General features: G+C 39.6%; 2 protein-coding genes across 8 annotated transcripts in view; one reads left to right on the forward strand and one right to left on the reverse strand.

Annotated features, from left to right (window-relative positions):
• Positions 1 to 1079, reverse strand: part of LOC130831289 (cytochrome b5) — a 42030-nt gene extending 40951 nt beyond the window's left edge. For all 4 annotated transcript variants that reach the window (XM_057699249.1, XM_057699248.1, XM_057699250.1 and 1 more), the window contains exon 1: positions 832 to 1079. In XM_057699249.1, the coding sequence (XP_057555232.1) occupies positions 832 to 960 (129 nt within the window). In that variant the 5' untranslated portion in view covers positions 961 to 1079. The remainder of the gene's footprint in view (positions 1 to 831) is intronic.
• A 220-nt stretch (positions 1080 to 1299) lies between these two features.
• Positions 1300 to 19963, forward strand: part of C11H18orf63 (chromosome 11 C18orf63 homolog) — a 40846-nt gene continuing 22182 nt past the window's right edge. The window contains exons 1-5 of one of the 4 annotated variants that reach the window (XM_057700645.1): positions 13544 to 13677; positions 15494 to 15572; positions 17343 to 17399; positions 19161 to 19272; positions 19859 to 19900. In XM_057700645.1, the coding sequence (XP_057556628.1) occupies positions 13544 to 13677; positions 15494 to 15572; positions 17343 to 17399; positions 19161 to 19272; positions 19859 to 19900 (424 nt within the window). The other 3 variants (XR_009048181.1, XR_009048183.1, XR_009048182.1) reach the window with 3 other exon arrangements.

The following is a 19963-nucleotide window of genomic DNA, read 5'->3' on the forward strand; positions in this document are numbered from 1 at the left end:
ACACACACACACCCACGCTCACTTCCAGGAGTCCACTACTGTACCTCACTAAAGTCATCACTGGATACCTTAAATATCACTGGGCGCCTTCCAGGTGAACAGCGGGTGGGTGGGCGTGGATGGTGGGGTGGGCTTGTGGATGCCAGGGGAAGAGCCCGCGCAGACCACGCCTGGACCTCCGAACTCAAGGTTCCCTCTTGTGGGATCCCAAAGCTCTCGAGGTGGGTGGTCTCTAACCGGCTCCAATTAGGAATCCATTCGAGGAACAATAAGTGGCACGACCCCTGTTCTAGATGAAGACCTGATCTACGCAAACTCAAGGATAAAAAGAATCTTCAAAAATCGCTCCGTAGTTGCGCCCTCTCTTAGGAAGGCAGCCCCAGATGCGATTTTGTTTCCCACTAAGTGCGAAGTGGTGCTCTCCAACACGCCCGCGCAGGGTCTCTAGAGACACTTCCTACCCTACAAGGGCTGCTAAGCTGGCTCACCTGGCCGCGGCACTGACTTGTGCACCTCCGGTCGCCCACAGGTGTGCGCACACGGGGGGTGCAGCCTCCGGGGACGCACACGCGGGCGCGCAGACTCAGGTGTACAAACTCGGGGTCCGCTCCCACGTGTGCTGACTCAGGGGGCGCACACACAAGCATGCAGGACACAGGTGTGCGTACGCGGGAAGTGCTTCCAGGTGTGCAAAGCCGGGTGCGCACGCACAGGGGAGCACACTCAGGTGCGCACACAGAGCCGCGCAGGTCACTCCCGCCACGCTGCGAACGACAGATCTCGGCAGGAAACCCCCAAACCGCAGTCGGCATCCTGCCTCCACCAACTCACCTCCTCCAAAAATTTGGTCAAATCGTACACCTTGTAGTGCAGGATCAGCCAGGTGCTCTTGCTGTTGTTGTGCTTCTGGATCTCTTCCAGGGTGTAGTACTTCACGGCTTTGTCGGACTCCTCGGCCATCTCGGAATGCGGCGAGCCTCGGGCCCTAAAGGCAACAGCGGAGCCGGGCGGAGTGGAGCGGGCGTCTCGGCGAACTCAGCCCGGGACATTCCCAGCACCCGGCTCCGCGCCTGGGCTGGGAGGCAGGCGCCGGGGAGGAGGACGGGCCAAAGCACTGCCTCCGATGATTGGCCACAATTCGTGTCACTCAAGGGCCCCGCCCTCGGCCTACACTCTTCACCAACCCCAGCGGGCCCCGCCCAGCACGCGGGTGTCGACTGGCTGAAAAAGGTGCCCTTCACAATCACGGCCGAGGGAGGCTGAAGGGCGGGACTCCCCTTGCGTCTGCGCAGAAGGCGGCGGCGACGCCGAGACCTGCGCTGGCTCCGAAGTTCTCGGGTGTGGGTGAACCGGGAGGTCTGGGGCGAGGGTGGCCAGGGAGGGCGGGTCCGATGGGGCCAGCGCAGAGTCCACTTTGTGCAGGCTAGCGACCTCACATCAAAATCGCCGCGATTCCCCAATCAGGCCAGATCAGCCAGACCCGGAGGTTAATGTGTAACCAAGTGGTTCTGCTGCGAGTGCGGGGTGAGCGGCTCGCGTGAGAGGAGACGTAAACGAGCCGCGTGGACGCTGAAACGCGCAGGCCTCGGCGGAACAAGTATGCTTCCCTGGACAGTGCTCCGTAATTGCCTAACCTCTCCCCCTCCTGCCCTACCACTGCCCCACTCTCACTGGGTGAACAAACCCAGGGAAATTGTTCTATAAGAGCAAAAACGTCCTAAAGAGCTTAGTTTGTCTGTCGCTCTGAAGTTATTCGCTGTTGACCCTAACTAGACGAGTAATTGTATTAGTGTCTTCTGTCTCTTCTCAACAGTATATTGTTTAAGGTAAATCCTGAAGGATTGACAGCTCTTGGAATAGAGTCCGGAACAGTACCTCCCCGTTTGGGCACATGTAGGATGATTCACAAATGTTCTATTTTAAAAAGGCAGGGGAGAGAATTCCAGCATATTAAAAAGTCGTCTGATATTTATTAAGGCCTTTTTCGGCAATGCTATTTAATTCCAAAAAGAGCTACACAATAGGTTACACATGTAGGTCATCCTCCCAGAAATTAAGCACAGTTCTCCCACACTAGATGCTGCTGAATGTTAGTCTCCTATCCCCCTGCTTACCTCCTCCATAGGAATCCAAGGCCATGGAAAAGACATTTTCCCAAACATTCCAAATAGTCTAGCCTTTTCATATGATGAAATACATTGATTTTCAAATATTGCACTAGCCTTGCATCTCTGGAATAAACCTCACTTGCTTATGATGTATAAGCCTTTTTTTAAAAAATTTGCTTTTAGATAAACTTTAGTTAATTTACAATGTTAGTTTCTGATGTGCAGCAAAAAGTGATTCAGTTATACATACATATATTCTTCTTCATATTCTTTTCCATTAGTGTATTACAAAATATTGAATATAGTTCCCTGTGTTATACAGTAGGACCTTGTTTATTTTATATATAGTAGTTTATATCTGCTAATCCAAAACTCCTAATTTATTCCTCCCCCCCCCTTTTCCCTTTGGTAAGCATAAGTTTGTTTTCTATGTCTGTGAGTCTGTTTCTGTTTTGTAAATAAGTTCATCTGTATCATATTTTAGATCCCATATATAGATGCTATCATATATTTGTCTTTCTCTGACTTCATTTAGTATGTTAATCCCAAGGTCCATCCATGTTGCTGCAAAAGGCATTATTTCATTCTTTTTTATAGCTGAGTAGTATTCCTGTGTGTGTGTGTGTGTTTGTGTGTGTGTGTGTATCATATCTTTATCCATTCATCTGTCAAAGGACATTTAGGTCACTTCCATGTGTTGGCTATTGTTAAGTAGTGGGGCTATAAACACTGGGGTGTATGTCTCTTTTTGAATTAGGGTTTTCTCTAGATATGTGCCCAGGAGTGGGATTGCAAGATCATATGGTAACTCTAGTTTAAGAAACCTCCATACTGTTCTCCATAGTGGCTGCATCAATTACATTCCCACAAACACCCTCTCCAGCATTTATTATTTGTAGACTTTTTGTCGATGGACATTCTGACCAGTGTTAGATGATACCTCATTGCAGTTTTGATTTGTATTTCTCTGATAATTAGCAATGTTAAGCATCTTTTCACGTGCTTATTGCCCATCTCTGTCTTTTTTGATGAAATGTGTATTTAGATCTTCTACTCATTTTTTGATTGGGTTGTTTTTTTCCTTATTGAGTTATGTGAGCTGTTTGTGTAATTTGAAAATTAATCCCTTGTTGATCACATTGTTTGCAAATATTTTCTCCCATTTGGTGGGTCATCTCTTCATTTCGTTTATGATTTCCTTGGCTGTGCAAAAGCTTATAAGTTTGATTAGGTCCCATTTGTTTTTGCTTTTCTTTCTATTGCCTTGGGAGACTGGCCTAAGAAAATATTGCTACAATTTATGTCAGAGAATGTTTTTTGCCTATGTTCCCTTCTAGGAGTTTTATGGTGTCATGTTTTATATTTAAGTTTTTAAGCCACTTTGACTTTATTTTTGTGTATGGTGTAAGGGAGTGTTCTAACTTCATATCAGTTGATAATTTCTAATCAATTGAACATCAAAGGCTGAAATGAGGAACAGAGAGCAACAGATATCATCTGATCACAAAGCCAATACAAATGTCTTAAGTTCCTTGCTGAGGTAGGGCAACTTTCCTCAGTAATTTCAGACAAAGACAAGTTAATTATATGTAGGACATCTTATTGTAAATACATTCTTAGGCACATTTTCCTTGTATGTCCATCTTTAAGTAGGAGGAGGTAAATAAAAAGATTAAATGTTTGATTGTACATGATTGCAATATTAAATTTCTTTTTTAAAATCTTTTTGTCTCCAACACAAGTAAACAGAACAAGAATAAAATGGTATAGATAAGGAATATTCCAGATATCCTATTTAACTTTGTAAAGGGTTCAGGGTTCTAGACAGTTCTATGAAATACAGCTGATGGTCTTATCATCATCAGGTCACCCAAGTGAGAAGCTTGGGAATCATCTGGGTCAGTCTCTTCTCTTTATCCCTACTACCGCTGTCCCAGATTTGCCTTTCATGATTACCTGCCTATCGGTTTGTAATAACTTCCTAACAGGTTCTTCTTGCCTCTAGTCTTGAATTCCTCAGACCCATCTTCCATGAGTAATGGATCCAAAACTAAAATCTGATCACATCACTACTTCCCTAAGACCTTCCAATGTTTCCCAATAACTGAAGTTCAAATTCCTTACCAGAGCATCCAAGATCATTCAAAATCTGCCGCTCTCTCTAGCTTCATCCTTTGTCATTTCCCCCTCAAGCTTTATAGCCTAGCAACAGTAACCTATTTTTAGATCTCCAACATACTGCATTCTTTCCTCACTTCCATATCCTTGCTCAAGCCCTGTCCTCTGCCTCTTACCTTAAGTTTACCTCTTACCTCTTACTCTCCTTACCTCCTTTATCCTAATTCCTTTATCCTGGCCAAGGACTCAGAACCCTTTTTGACTCAGAAGTCAACTGTGGAGGAGGTATGTGCTGACCATACCCTTCCCCTCCAAGCAGTGCCCTCTCTGCTTCTTTATTCCCCAATCATGGCTATCACGCACTCACTACATCATCGGTCAAGTGTGTCTGTCTTTCTCACTGGTTCAAGAACAGGAATGGTTTGTCACATCTGTATCTCCAGTGCCTGACACTCAGCACATGCTCAATAAATATTTTTGAATGGATAAGGGTATAAATGTGATATAGAAGATGGCATGTAAGTACTTGGAAAATCATAATTACACTACAATCGTACTAAGAAATGTGGATTAATTCATCTGTCACCTAGCAAAGGTTATTAGCCAAGTTTTTAACTTTTCCCAGGACATCTACTGAAACCAGGGGTAATCATTAGTTAGATCCATTACACCTGTAACCTGCCGTCACTGACCAAGCTTCCTTTAATTGTTTTTACAAAAACTTAACTTGGTCTTCAAGTATCACATAGCCTAAATAATAAGAAATGTTTCCCCAAGCTGTTTATTACAAACTAGGAGTCAGCTGTGTCCAGTTCAAGCTCCAGCCAGTTAAGACTGGTTAAGATGGCGGAAGTGTCCACATGGTAACCTTCTGATTCAGAAGCCCCAAAACTCCACTCTCAGAACATGCTAACGCCACCATTTTCTGAGCACGTGTCCCAAGAAGAAGCCCATAGCTTAGTTGCACAACGATGATTACCTCACCTTTTTCTTGTCTCCAGTTACCTTTCCTAACACTCCTCATGCTTCCAACACCTCAGCTTTATCCCATAAATATCCCGGGTCCCTTGCCTTTGGGGAAGTGGATGTGAGATTTGTTCTCCCATCTCCTCACTTGGTGGCTTCGAGAATAAACCCTTTCTCTACTGCAAACCTCAGGGTCTCAGTGGTTGGCTTGCTGCATGTCAGACAAACAAACCTGGTTCGGTAACACTACTAAAACTGTTTTATTTCTTTCCCAGTCTAGGAAACAGAGGAAAAGCTGCATGCAGCAGCAGCATGAAAATAGTTTAAAATGAATGTGTGGATCTAACACCAGTCCAAAGTGCTCAATGCAGCCACATAAGTGTACAAGTCACATGAATAACGGAGAGGACAACAGAGTTATTGAAAGCTGGGAGCCTCATATCAGAAACACAGCTATCTACCAGAAAAAAAATACCACCTAGGACCTCTAGGGCTGAAGCTAGAAGGAAGTAACATTCATTTCTAGGTATGCAACTGCATCCCTCCATATCCTTCTTTCCCTGATTCTCTCACTGATTGCTGATACCACTACGCGACTCTCCTTGACACTCTGGCATAAGTGTGGATAAAGAGCCCTTTCTTTGCTTTCTTACAGCAGGGCCAGAATATTCAAGTGAGCGTTGCTAAAGGATAACAAATGAATTTTCCACTATGAGAGCCTGACATAGTTCACTTGCCTTTAATAAATTAAGAAGTGATGCAAATTTGAAAAGTCTGTCTGTCAAATCTCAAGTGATTGTGAGGTACATACCCAGTGAGGACCCTTTTTAGGGACTCCCTCTATATGTTTGAGGGCAGTTGATTATACTCTACCCATAAATACAGTCTTAGACATCCAAATTCTTCAAATTCCAAGCCAAGGTTCATGCTGAACCCAACCCTAACGGCCCATCTAGATCTTGTCATCTTAGTTCCAGTTTCCTGTCTGAAGATCTGACTCTTTCCCTTCAGATCTTTAATTTTTCCTGAGAAATGACCATCATTTTCATGTGTTACTTAGCTACTCACAAAATATGTCCTAATCTTTACGTGTCCTGACAGTTTAAATATGATTTAACACAATTCAACAATCTTTATTTTCATAATAGAGATATATACAGTTGAACTAGTGGGTGGAATCCTTTAAGAGGATCCTTTCCCATCTTGAATGCCTGTGCATGAGATAAAGGGAAACTTAAGTAACTCATATACCTGGAAAATTGAATAAGCTTGCCCACAAGCTTGTCATCAAAATGTACCCTGTGAGCAAAGTTTGTCCCTGCAAAAAAATTCTTACTGGCCCGATAACAATTTTGTGGCTTTTTGTTAATTGAAAATTATGATGTAATGTTTTATACATATAAATGGATGTGCATATATATTTTGAAGAACAGTACTATAAATGAGTACCAGTGAACCCGTCGCTTGGTGTGGGGCCAGTGGCTCCTCCCATACCCCGTCCTCTACCTCCCCAAAGTATTATCATCCTGGTTGTACTCATCGTGTTCTTGCCTAGTAAAAAAATAGTTCTGCACATATGAATAGATCAACAAACAACTTATTCAGCTTTCTTGGAGAACTATTGAGCTTTATAAAAATGGTATTATACTGTATGTAGTCTTCTGGAACTTTCTTCTCCATTCAAAATTATGTTTTAAAAATTCATCCATATTGAATAGAAGGAAATACAAAACAAATGATCAAGAATGGTCTTAGCAGCATTCTTCATAATAATTCTAAGCTGGACACAATCTAATTGTCCTTCAGCTTCTGCGAGGATAACTATGTACACACAGTGGAGCCCTAGCCAGCAATTAAAGTGAATAAAATACTGCTGCCCTCAACAAAAGGGGTGGATCTCATGAACATAACATTTACAAAAGAAGCTAGACACAAGAGAGTCTGTATTGTGTGATTCCATTAATATAAGTTTTCAAAACAAGCAAAATTAATTTATGGTGTTAGCAGTTGTGATAGTAGTTACCTTAGAGGAAGTGGGTACATGGCTGGGAGAGGGCATGAGGAGTACTTTCTAGACACAGGTAATGTTCTATTTTCAGATCTGGGTGGTAGGTATATAAGGGTGGTCATTTTCAAAAAACCATCAAAGTTTTACAATAAGTCCCCTACATAATGAACCTTTAAGTTGCAAACATTCAAAGATGCAAACGTGCATTTCCATGTCCAATCACGTAACTTAGTTCATGTGTCTGGCATACACTGTCACATGTGTGCATCCTCTACAAGTGATTGTGCTTTTGTGTGCTTTACTGTACAGTACTGTTGCTGTGCAAAGTGATTAGCTTACTAATGAAGACCTGACAGAATTGGAGGCCCAGAGAAAGGATGAAGAGAGATAAGTAACTGAAGAACCAAAGAGATTCACAAGGCAGGAAATGGCAAGGGGATTTTCTTTGAGGAGGCACTGTTAGTTTTTGAGGCATAGGACCTGAATGTAGAACAGTACCCGAAGGTTGCAGCAGCCATTCAGAATGCAATCCAGTGCTACCATGTCATCTTTGATGAGAAAAAAAAGAGCTACTACGCAGACATCACTGGATCATTTTTTCAAGAGGGTAGATAGAATTGAATCCAGCAAGGAATCAGAATCTGTGCTATCGTTAGGCATGAGTGAAATTGAAGCTTGCAGTTTCATATTGTTGATATTCCATCTCCACCATCTCCCATCTGCTCTCCTTCCTCCAGTTAGTAACTCTTCTTGCCTGTTCACTTGATGCCAGGCCCTGTATGCAGCTGTTGTACTGTACTAGTGTACTTTTCAAGGTACTATACCGTAAGGTTAAAAACGTTTTCTTCATTTTTTGTGTTTGTTATGTATTATTTGTGTGAAAAGTATTATAAACCTATTACAGTACAGTGCTATATAGCTGATTATGTTAGTTGGGTACCTAGGCTCACTTTGATGGACTTACAAACAAATTGGACTTACGAATGCACTCTTGGAACGGAACTCATTTGTATGCAGGGGATTTACTGTACTTATGATATGTTCACATTTTAATTTTGAAATCTTTATCCATATTGTTGCATATAAATGTAGTTCATTATTTTTTCTTTGCTGTATAATATCCAATTATGTAAATATAATTCAATTTATCTGTTCCCTTGTCCCTGAACATTTGGGGTTTTCTTTAATTTTTGCAGTTATTTGTTTTATTCAACAAACAATGCTGTTACAAACATATTTCTTGGTACACATATGCAAGAGTCTCTTTAGGGGAAATGTATATAAGGAATCTCTAAGTCTAAGGGTATGTTAATATTCAACTTCAGAAGATTAAATCACGTTATTTTCAAATTTACAATCCTACATTCCAACAGTGTATGGAAGATTTATTATGCATCCTTACTAGCCCTTAGAATTTTGCCAATACTATGGTATTTTGTGGTCTTATTTGGATTTGATATTTAATAAGGTTGAGTATCTTTTCATAGGCTTATAGGCCATTCTTTTTCTTCTTTCTGCATAATACCTGTTCATGACTTTAGTGCTTTTTTCTATGACTGTCTTACTCTAATTGATTTGTGAGAGTTCTTTATATAATCTGGAAACTAATCACTTGTGGGTTACTTTTATGAAAATATCTTCTCCCAATTTGTTGCCTGTATCTTCACTTTATTTTACTTTTGAAAAACAAAAAATTTTTTACAGCTTTTTATTATAGAAAAGTTTAAACAAACACACCACAAAAGTGGAGAAGATAGTAAAATACATAAAAGCATAGATAATAATAGGAATCTTCACTCATTTTCAACAATTATCAAAACATGGCCAACTCTGTTTCCTCATTATCACCACCCACATCTCCCATGGGATCATTCTAAAGCAAATCCCACATATGTCGTTTCATAAATATTTCTATATGTCTATGAAATAAGGATCTTATAAGTATCTGTTATTTTGCCATCTAGAAAATAGTTCCTTAGAACAATTAAATGTACAGAGTATGCAAATTTCTGCTTCATACATAGTTTTTATAATTTATTTAAATCAAGATCCAAATATAAGCTGTACATTTCACCTTTTATATGAAGAGAACTGGACTATTTAGTACTTGGATGTTTGATGTAAACTGTCATAGGAAGCTGATTTTTCTCATGAACCTTGTGATAATTAGTCACTTACTATGATCTCACTGTTGTGGTTAAGCAACCAAACAATGTTTAAGTATTGAGCTCTTTGTTACCAAGTTAGGATGTCTAGAAACATTCCTCTTTGCCAAAACTCATTTTTCAGATAAAATAAGTAAATTACAGATCAAACATTAAACACAATACAAAATCTCATTCTTTTACTCTTTCACTTCTCAAACCTGGTAAGATGTGAGGCTGAAAAGCCGCAAATCTCCTCTAACTTAATAAAAACTCCTGACATTCCACTCATGAGCTTCCTCCTCATCTCCCTGAACATATACTGGAGTCTCCCAGGATTCAGTACGAGGACTTCTTTCTTTCTGCTCTTTCATGCTCTTCGAGATCTGTTCTGGTCTCATGATTTTCAATATCACCTATTACATACAGATCTTTCCCAGAACTTCTCCTCTTCACTTCTCAAAGTCGACGTGTCCCACTGAACTCCTCCTTATTTTCATCCACAAACTTTCTCCTCCCAGTCTTCCCCTTCAGTTAATGGCAAGCCCTTAGTACGAAGGCCCTGGAGTTAGGCTTAACTCTCATACTCCACATCAATGCGTATCCAAAGGCTATTAGACCTAACTTCAAAGGGTTTTCCCAGAGCAATCCCATCTCTTCCCCTCCAGTGCCTCTGCCGTGATCCCACCGCATTGTCTCTCTCCTGGGCCACGGCCACTGCCTCCCAACTCCTCCCTGTCCCTCTGTTCCCTTCAATCCGTTCTCGGCACAGCGCCTGAGCGCGCCCGTTACAGTGTGCCCTCCTTAGCAAGCCTAGCAGTGTCTGGCGCGCTTTAACCCCCAGGCCTCAGGTCCCTGCTCCTCCTTCCAGCTCCACCGCAGCCAGCTGGTGGCCCTCCCGCCTCGGACCTTCGTACTCGCTTTTCCCTCCCTTACAACGTCCTCCCCCGACACCCGCGTGGCCGCCCGCTGCCATCTCCTTCCCGGCCTCCAGGCCACCTTCTCCAGCAGGCCTCCCGACACTCCGTCTCCCTGTCCCGGTGCACCTGTCACCACCTCCCAGACCAACATTTGGCTCATTTATCTTATTAATCTATCCCCCAACCCTGAAGTAAAACGTAAGCTCCACGAGGGCGGGGAATGTTGTCTGCCCAATGCTCCATCACTAACTCCTAGAAAAGCTGCGAGCACACAGCAGGCGCTTAATACATACCTGTGAACGAGCCCTTGGGCCGGGCTTCTGCTCCACGCCTCGCTGCAGGCCGCCGCGCTCAGGAAGCTCCACTGCCGGACTTTCAGGGCACGCGGGGGGCCGACTTGCGCACGAGGCCGGCCAGCCTGTCAGCGCGGTCAGTGCGGGGCTCGGCACCTGCGGCTTCCCAGCAGCCACCCTGCGCGGACGCATCTACCTCTCTCTGGAAGGTAGCGAGGGCCGGCCGCTGGGCCCCACCGGCGCCACTGCCGCCTCTTCTCTCAGGGAACCGCAGACAACGGCCCAGCAGAGCGGTTGTCAAAAGCTTTGGCGGGAAAAACTGGGGCGCGCGCAGGGCATGCTGGGGGCGCGCGGGGCATGCTGGGGGCGCTGGGGTGAGGGAAACGCTGGGGTCGCGGGGCATGCTGGGAGCGGGACCCCAGAGCCGGGGGGGAGGACGCCGAGGAGAGAGGGCCGGGAGACTGAGGTGGGTCTGGCGTCGCGCGGCAGACAGCTGCTTGAGGGAGGCAGAGACGGCGAGAGCGAGTGGGGGAGGTCGAGGCTCGTGCGTCCGCCTCAGGAGGTGACGGCGTTGAAGGTGTCGCTTTGACAGGACGCGCGTCATGAAGAGCTGGTTCTAGCTTTTGAAAAGAAAAAGGACAGAGATTTCTTCTTTCACGAAGGCCCACAGGTTCCAATATTAGAGCATCTTATTTTATCAGTAATTTATAGGATCTCCTTTTCAATAAGGTACTTAAGCTAAATAAAGGCCTAGGAGATGTTTCCACCAGTTCCACGCTGTGTGAGAAAATGAGGCGCGGGGGGAGGAAACTTGCCTGTGGACCTTGGAAGCCCGCGGTGGGGCGGCGTGAGCCCCACCCCCAGGCTGGCTTTTCCCGCCCAGGGCCCCGCTGGGGGGAGAAATAATGGAGTTGCTTAGACGGCAGGTCACTGACTTCACAGCCTGGGGCCCGCAATGAGTTTGGTTTTCTGGGGGTTTTGAGTCATCAAATGGAGCACTTTGTAGGTCCCTGTTCCTTATTGGTAACACTGACCACCAGGACAGAAATGTGGTCAGCATTTTATTTTGTAGTCAGCAAGTTTTCCATTTGTCAGCTTGGATGTGAAAGATGCTCTTCTCTGAGCAGTAAGGTAACAGTTCATCCGTATGTGTTATATATATCTGAGTTTTGAGCCTGACAGTGCAGTTTTTATACAATCTTGGAAAAGAAAGCAAACTTTTTATTTGGATGTTTTGCCAATTATGAACTGAAAAAAATTGCGTTAATGTAATTCTAAATAATAAAATTAAATTAATTTTCGCCTATTCCTGAACAGGTCAGTGTTGTTTACGTACAATTTTCTGATCAGTCTTTGAAGATTGACAACAGAAGGGGAGGACATCTCACGGGAATTTCTTGGTGACTTTGCTGTAAGCTTTTAAAGGAAAAATGAGGCAGAAAGTAATTTTAGTGGGGAATGTGCTTTAGAAATGAAAGTAACAAATCTCTAACTTTTGCCCATGTTTTTGACCTATTTTCATTAGAATATGCACCGTTGCACCTCTGGGCCCAAGCCATAATCAGTTCTTTGTTTCAAATTTTACTGCATTATGGACGCCCTTTACTAAAACACTGCAGAGGAAGTGAATTTTAGCAAAATTGTGAAGTAGATTGTATTGGCCTTGAAACTTTGTACTTCATTTTTTAAAAAAAATTCGCAACAGTATTTACATAGGAAAGAGTAGAAAAGCAGAGAAGGAAGAAATGTTTCTATTTTTAATATCAGAAATCATCTTGATTAGGTATCTAGCACCTTGTGTGACTTTGTGTTAATCATTCTAAAACTACTTCCACTTTTAAAAGAACTAAGTGATTTTAATGGTGAAAATTTCAAGCACCATGGTACCTGAGTGAGAAAGATGTGTGGAGGCCAGAAGTGCATCACCACCATCCTGCACCTGGCACCAGGAAAGGCATTGGTTACTGAGATCAGACCTAAGGCTGGTCACACTCCAGATTGCAGGACTGATATGTTATTACTTTTCTTCTTAAAGAGAGAAAATATGTGGATGTTTAAAAATTTGAAGTACTAGAATCCCATTTACCCTCCCTGGATGTATTTGTGTACCCTAGAGAAATTGAGCTTAAATCATATGCTTTACTTTTACATTGCAGTTTTTCTTCTGTTATACGTAAGATAGACTCCAAAGGTATGCCCTGTTAATGATCAACTGTAAAATGTGTCCCACACAGAAGTTTGAAAGCCAGATAATTAGTGGAAAAGAAAACTAGATAAAAATTTAGAGATCTCAGTAAACATTTTCTTTTGTGTAAAATGATGAAAAATGTATTCTTCAACTTTGAAGTGCTTTATAGAGATAACCTGAAACAACAGAAGACTTTGCTCTACATTTTGATTTTTTAAAAATTATTATTGTCATAGGAAAGATTTCATTTTCCTGAAAACAAAATGAAACTTCAGAATAGCCAGAAACTTTAGAAGGAATTTGTTAAATATTGATAAAGACAATATGGTAGAAACACATCTAGTACTCAGAATACTGTAGGCATTTAATACACATCACTGGGGGTGGGGGGTGTGTTATTTGTACTCAAATTATTCTATTTGTTGTGTAGAACTGCAGGTTTAAAATTCTGGGGTGACAGAAGTGTAAAATGCATTGTGATGGTTGCAACTCTATGCATACAGTAAAAACCATTTAAGCGTACACTTTAAATAGATAAATAGTATATTATGTGAATAACATCCTAATAAAACTTGTACCCCCAAATTCTAGATTATCATTAGGAAACCTCAAAGGTTAAGTGTCAGCAATATTTAACTGCCGATGTTTGCTAACTTGTTTTTATCATCTTATACCAACACCATTTCAGATATTCTGTGATAGGTTGGTATTGAAACCTTATTGGTAAAATAGTTTACTACCGTTTTATTGTTTGTTTTTAAAGGCCTGATTACTGAGACATTCAGTCAACAGGAAAATATGAATGATTCTAGGCAGCAGTCACTGTTCTTCGTCACACTTCCAGATTTACACAAACTCTGTGCTGTCAGGGTAATGTTGAGTAGTGGAGTCGCAGATACTGAGATTAGGAGTAAACAAATGAAGATATGCAGGTAAAAAAACACATCTTATAACTAAGACTTTCTAAACTTTTTGAGAAGAAAGAGCTACTATATAAGAGCTATAGTATTATCTCCTTTAAAGCAAAATACTCATTTACTCAATCTGTTTATGTAATTTTAAAATAAAGGAATTCAGTTTTGTTCTGACCAGGTATATTGAATTACATTTAGGGGAGGACTTAAAATACTTGAGATAGACTGTCTCACTGTTGAGTTTTTATATTTGTGACTTCTTGTGTGATATTTTAAATTAAAAATTTTATAGACATTGATGAAATCAGGCTCCCAAAACATAGAGATAGTAATTAATAAATATTTACAAAGTACCTACTGTTTATGAAGCATTTTAGGAGATACTGTAAACATTTTAGATTAATATGATTTTTAAATTTTCAAGTCGATATAAGAGTATTTCTGAAGAGTATTTCTCCAAGAACTATCTTGAAATATCTGACCCAAGATAGTCTTTGAAAAAGTTTAGTTGAAGCCTAAAGTATAACACTGTGATTACTGAGGACCCACCATGTATTTATTTAGTCCCTTAAATTGTTTGAGGCACTCAAAAGAAGAACTCTTAGAATACGTAACAAGATTATATCTGTAACTGTAATTTCTTGGAGAGGAACAAACACTTATAAGATTGCTAGGGGCCAGAAATAAGACACTCTTGGGGTGTCCTCCATTTTGCTCTTATTTATAAAACTTTTCTTCTGCCTACTGTATATTTTCCCATTCAAATGCATACAGGAGTTTGTACCCTTCCTGCTGGGGTATAGTTTGATACCCATTGAGCATTTACTTGTGACCCCTTTGGGAAACAAGTAAGTACAAAACCTTGAGGGATTTTCTGCTCTTCATCCTCATACTGAAGGTGGTCATGCCCATAGAGAGGGGTATTTTCATTCATCATTCCAGTAACTGACAAAGAGGCTGGAACAGAGAACAGAGACCTAGTTGTATGAGACCTGGTTGTGTCAGACAAAGGCCGGCCTTGCAGAAGCCTGCTGTACCACAGTTACAACAAAGATGAGGCCACCAGAAACAGGTTGACCCATCTCACCTTTTGATGTAACCCCACAGACACGCACTTCTGGTTTTTAAAATTTGTTTCCTTGATGATTAGTAATTTTGAAAAATTTTATATTTCCATCTCTATTCCCTTTTGTGTTTTTCCCATCTTTTCCAACAAAATTATTGATGGTAATTTGAATTGTAATGATTGTTGTTCATGTGGCTTTTGAATACTAAACTAAAACCACTACCCACTTCATTCTGGCTTGGAAAAAAATTCCTTTTTGAAGGAAAAGAATCTAGTCAATAGTCCTAACACTGAAGTAGTTGATAACTTCACTGATGGGTGAATCCTTAGACTCTTTCCTCCAGTGCTTCTGACCACCACTTAAAAAAAAGAAAAAAAAAAAAGAAAATTGAAGAAACCAGAGGTAAAAGAGCTGGATTCTTCACAGTGCTTAGAGTTTCCAAGTGTATACTTAAGTTAGAAATGGAGTTTTAAGAGAGAAATTTTGGTTCACAGATGAAAGAGGCTAGGAAACAGATGCACGGGCAAGTTTTCATATTAATATCATATGTAAAACTTTGTAATTCTCTTAATTCAAATTTTGGCTGATTGCTTACAATGTTCAAGGTACCATGCTAAGTGTGGGGAGAAATACAGAAATCTATAATACAGTCCTTGCCTAGAAGAAACTTAAACTTTTGATTGGAACTAAGCAATTTTTAATTGTTCTGATAAAGTAAAAACAGAGTAGTCAGTCCATTTTAAAATTAATACATTTCATCTCCACAGGCAATTGCTGTTTTTGCACCAAGATATCCTTGCATCACCTGTGCCCGGAATATTTACCCAAATTTGGGTGGTGATGGCGGTTAGTATTTTAACATTTTATAAAGTATTATTACTAATTAGGAGCAATATTGATAAAAATTAGTTGAGGTATTAATTATAGCTCAAATTGAAGATGGCTTATAAAGACAAATTGCATTGTGTTGTAAGCTGATCAAACCATTAACAGACATTAACTTTGATATACCTGATGTTTAGGATCCATTTTTATGGCTCTAAATGCATATTTAGTTTTCTCTGTCATTAATGTTAAAATAAAGATTATTAATGAATAAAACATGTTACAGCATAATTTTTAAGACAACACAGACTTAATCCTTTTCTTACATTTTATTCTTTAGAATTACATTTAATGTAAAAGAAGTTTCTCATTCCAATTGTTTTTAAAGGACTTAGGTCAATGGTATTTTTTAATTTGGAAATTTCATTAAAAATTTTTTTCTTAGTAAAACAAGAACAAGAAATATATTTTCCAGTGTTGTATATAATTGGGAATGATAAATGAAGTACCACGAATCTTTATAAAAGTTATTTTATCCTGAGATTTTTTGTCAAAAATCTTTCTGAAAATCCTCTTATTCTGAGATTTTAATTCTACAGAATCCAGTGAAATCAATATTTATTAACAATGCTGACAGACCCTTCAAAAGCTTCAGATCTTTTATTTTTCTTCTAGGTTTTATGGTTGTATGTCCATCTTTAGTCTTCTCATCCTTAATTTGCTTTTTAAGAAGCACAAGCTGTTGATGAACAAGTAGACCATCATGTCTCTTGTGTTCTTTTCTACCTGAAAAATTTATGAAATGAGGAGGGTGTTGTTTTAGAATTCTAGTAAATTCTAGTATCCTAATCTTAGCAAGAATAAGAGGAAAGTTACCATCTGTTTTACTTTCTTACAAAGATATTACATGCTGTAAAAAATATTTTACAGAAATATTTAAAATAGAAAATGGGATTATTATGCGTAACTGTTTTGAAACTTACCTTTTACTTCCTGTTTAACAGCCTCTCCTGAGTATAGTTCTGTGTCAGTATATATATTTTACTCATTTTTAAGGCTGTGAAATATTTGTTTGTATGAGTATATAATAATTTATTACCTTCTAAAGCTCCTCTGAGTTTCTACTCTTGTGCTGTTACAAGCAGTATTCAGAAAGCATGGAAATTATATCATTTTTATTTATCTGGTAGTTTCTGTGGGTTAAATTCTTAGATGTTGGATTGCAGCACATTTTAAACTATAACCTACATACTGCTAAACTGCACTCTGAAAAGCTTGTACTAGATTACATTTAATAAATAGTGTATGAGAGAACTTGTATTTCAGCATCCTCATAAACACTGGATATTAGCAGTCTTTGCATATCTGCCAATTTGTTAGGTTAAAAATAATATCTTTTAATTTCTATTTCTTTCATTGGTTAGTTGGAACACCTTGGCCTTTTAAACTTTATCTTCCACTTGTGTCCATTTTTCCCTTATTCATGTCTAAGAAATTATTGTTTATTAAGAAAGGTATTAAATATTTATTATATGAAATGTATTGGTCTTTTCCTTTATGTGGTTTCTGGATTCAGGTCACTCCCAGAAAGGCTTTCCTCTCTTTGGAATGTACCCACAGATTCTAGTTCAGAAAGAGAATGATTATCACCTGCTTCATTCTTCAGGGCATAAAAACTATTAGGATGATGACCCTCTGCTGTGCTTTACTGTAAAATGTTTAAATTCTTTATGTAGTGCATTATTTAATAATATATGTTGTCCTTTTTATAAATGTGGATTTTTTTAATAGATACCATTTTATAAAGCTGGAAAACTTAATGCCTATATTGAAAAATATGGAGCTAAGGTAAGTTTTAAAAAGTACAATAATTCCAAATGTTGTTTATATTGATTTTGTATTCAGCTTCTTTTGTCACTAAACAAAAATTGGAGTATCTTTCTCATAAGTTACTGCTATGCATGTGAAAGAACCCAACATTTTTTTCCCAGAACAATTATTTTGTGCACATTTAGTAGAGAAAGAAGGGAAGAGGCTTAATTTTGTTGGGTACCTTCTTGCAGGCATTTTATGTGGCATAATTTCATTTATCATCTATATCTTCCAAGAAGTGAATATCCCCATTTTTACAGATGAATAAAATGAAACCCAGAGAGGTGAAAATATTGTCCACAATCATATAGCTGATAAGTAAGGGAACAAAACAATATAGATTGTATTCCCCATGGTGATGTGTCTGGATCTTAGCAAAGGAAAAAAATGAATACTTGGAGTTGAGCACCTCTCATGTCTCAGTTACTAAGGCATTACTGCAGCTTCCTTCATGTCTCTGTATGGGTCTCCAAGGCACTGCATCCTTGATTATTCTAGCAGTCCATCCAGGCATCACTTCTGGCCTCTGTTCCTAGTGGGATTTGGGATAGTAAGGTTTTTGGTTATCTCCAAGATGAGATGCTTTCCTTAAGTTCTAGGAGAATGATAATGTCTCAGTAAAACCCAGAGATGCTTTGCAGTTCCCTGAGAAATGTTTGAATAACCTGAAAGCTGGTTTTAACCATCATTCACAATCTGTGGGAAAGCAGTACTTTCTCACCCTTGTTGAGCCTTTATGATGATGCTCAATTTTCTTTATATGGCTACTTTCTACATGATAATACTCACAGCAGATATTTATTGAACATCTGTAATATACTGAGCTGAGCACTTTACTTGTTTCTGAAGATAAAGCTATGAACCAGATAAACTTCCTGCCCTTGGCAATCTTAAAGTAGGAAATAATTCCCTCCTTACATACTGGGTGGCAGTTCTCCTTGGCTCTCTCACTTTTCTGCATGTCTTGCTAGCAAAGGCAGTGGTGGTGTTTTCTTTGGGGTTATATTTGCAAGGATGTTTGTATAGAAAACAGCTCTGAGAAGTTTCCTCACATTCATGTGCTATTCCATATGCAACTGAATACTCAAGGAGGGACTCTGCTGATCTCAGAGTTTTCTCTCTGTGCAGCTCTCTTCTCTCAATACTTTGCCCCCCAAACTCTAGCTCCCTTGGCTTCCCTGGACTCTCAGTTCTGTCTGCTCAACCCAGGGAGCCCACTGCCTCATCCAGGATTCCCCTTCCTGCACTGCAGCCTGGAAACCCCCTTTAATCAATATGCTGGGATACTCATCTGATCTTTAGAAATTCTGTACAAGTAGAGATACTCTGCTGGTTGCATGTGTGCCCATGTAAACATTTAATTGTTTTTCTGATATTGAACTAGAGTGAACAATAATGAAAAAAATATTACTATATAGTTCTGGACTTGTTTCCTTTGTGTAGAGCAGAATACAAAGTAAAGTTTAAAGTTCTAGCACAGGAGCTCCAAAAGTTTAGGCTTATTAAGCCAGGATAAGCACGTAGAATTTGGCCATTATAGTCATAGTTGCAAAGTGAATGTACTTTAATACTTCTTTAACTTTAGAACCAGGTAGGATTAGCTGTGGTGACTATAACTTATATCCAGGATAGCCCAGTTTGTTAGGTGGTGATCTGAACACAGACATTTTCTTTGAGTTTATAGGGACATAACAATTGCTGTGAACTTGCCCATATTTTGTGCTTTAATATTTTTAGGTGGAGGCTCCACAACAAGTAATTCCTGTAATTCTTCAAAACTGCCTTTCATATTCACTCACGGCTAGACTTGCTCCAGCCTGGAATAAAGCTGGCCATCTCTTGATACAAGGTGACTTTATCTTTTTCCATCATTGGGGCTTTCTGAACTAGATTACTTCTGTTATGTACATCTGTTTTTAATTTTAAGATATATTATTTTTAGGGAATGGTTTTTAAAGCATAGCCCCAACCAAGCATTCTCAAACAAGCCCACATCAACATAAATGTCATCTTCCTACTTTGGGATATATCCAGATGCCTCCTAGTGTATCTTTGAAAAAAAAAAAGTCTTTATTATAGAATACTTGATGTTCAAAAAGAAATAAATATAAGCTATGTACCATTATAATAAAATGAACACAAATTGCCAGTATTGTTGGAACCAAAAGTTTATTCAAATTTTGTGTTGAGGTCTGTTTTCTAAATATTTTATACCAAGAATAAATATTTGAGGGAGGAATTGGGTATTTCTGTCCTTTTAATTGAAGAGATACTTTTTAAGTGATTATATTTTTTTGAACTGTCATCAGATATTCGTTTGTATAAAACTGCATTTTAAGTCGTTTTCCATAGCTTTGATAATTTTACATAAGAAGGTTATATTAAGCATGATTTATGAGTTTTAATAATATGGCATATCCTATGAATTTTTTAAGGAAGAGAATTTCTTTCTCAGATGGGAAAGCAAAGTGCTGTTGGTAAGTAAAAATGCGTAAGTTAATAGATAAAACATTAATATAATAAGAGTTCTTTAAAGATTT

Source organism: Hippopotamus amphibius, chromosome 11, assembly GCF_030028045.1.
Source record: "Hippopotamus amphibius kiboko isolate mHipAmp2 chromosome 11, mHipAmp2.hap2, whole genome shotgun sequence".
NCBI lineage: Eukaryota > Metazoa > Chordata > Mammalia > Artiodactyla > Hippopotamidae > Hippopotamus > Hippopotamus amphibius.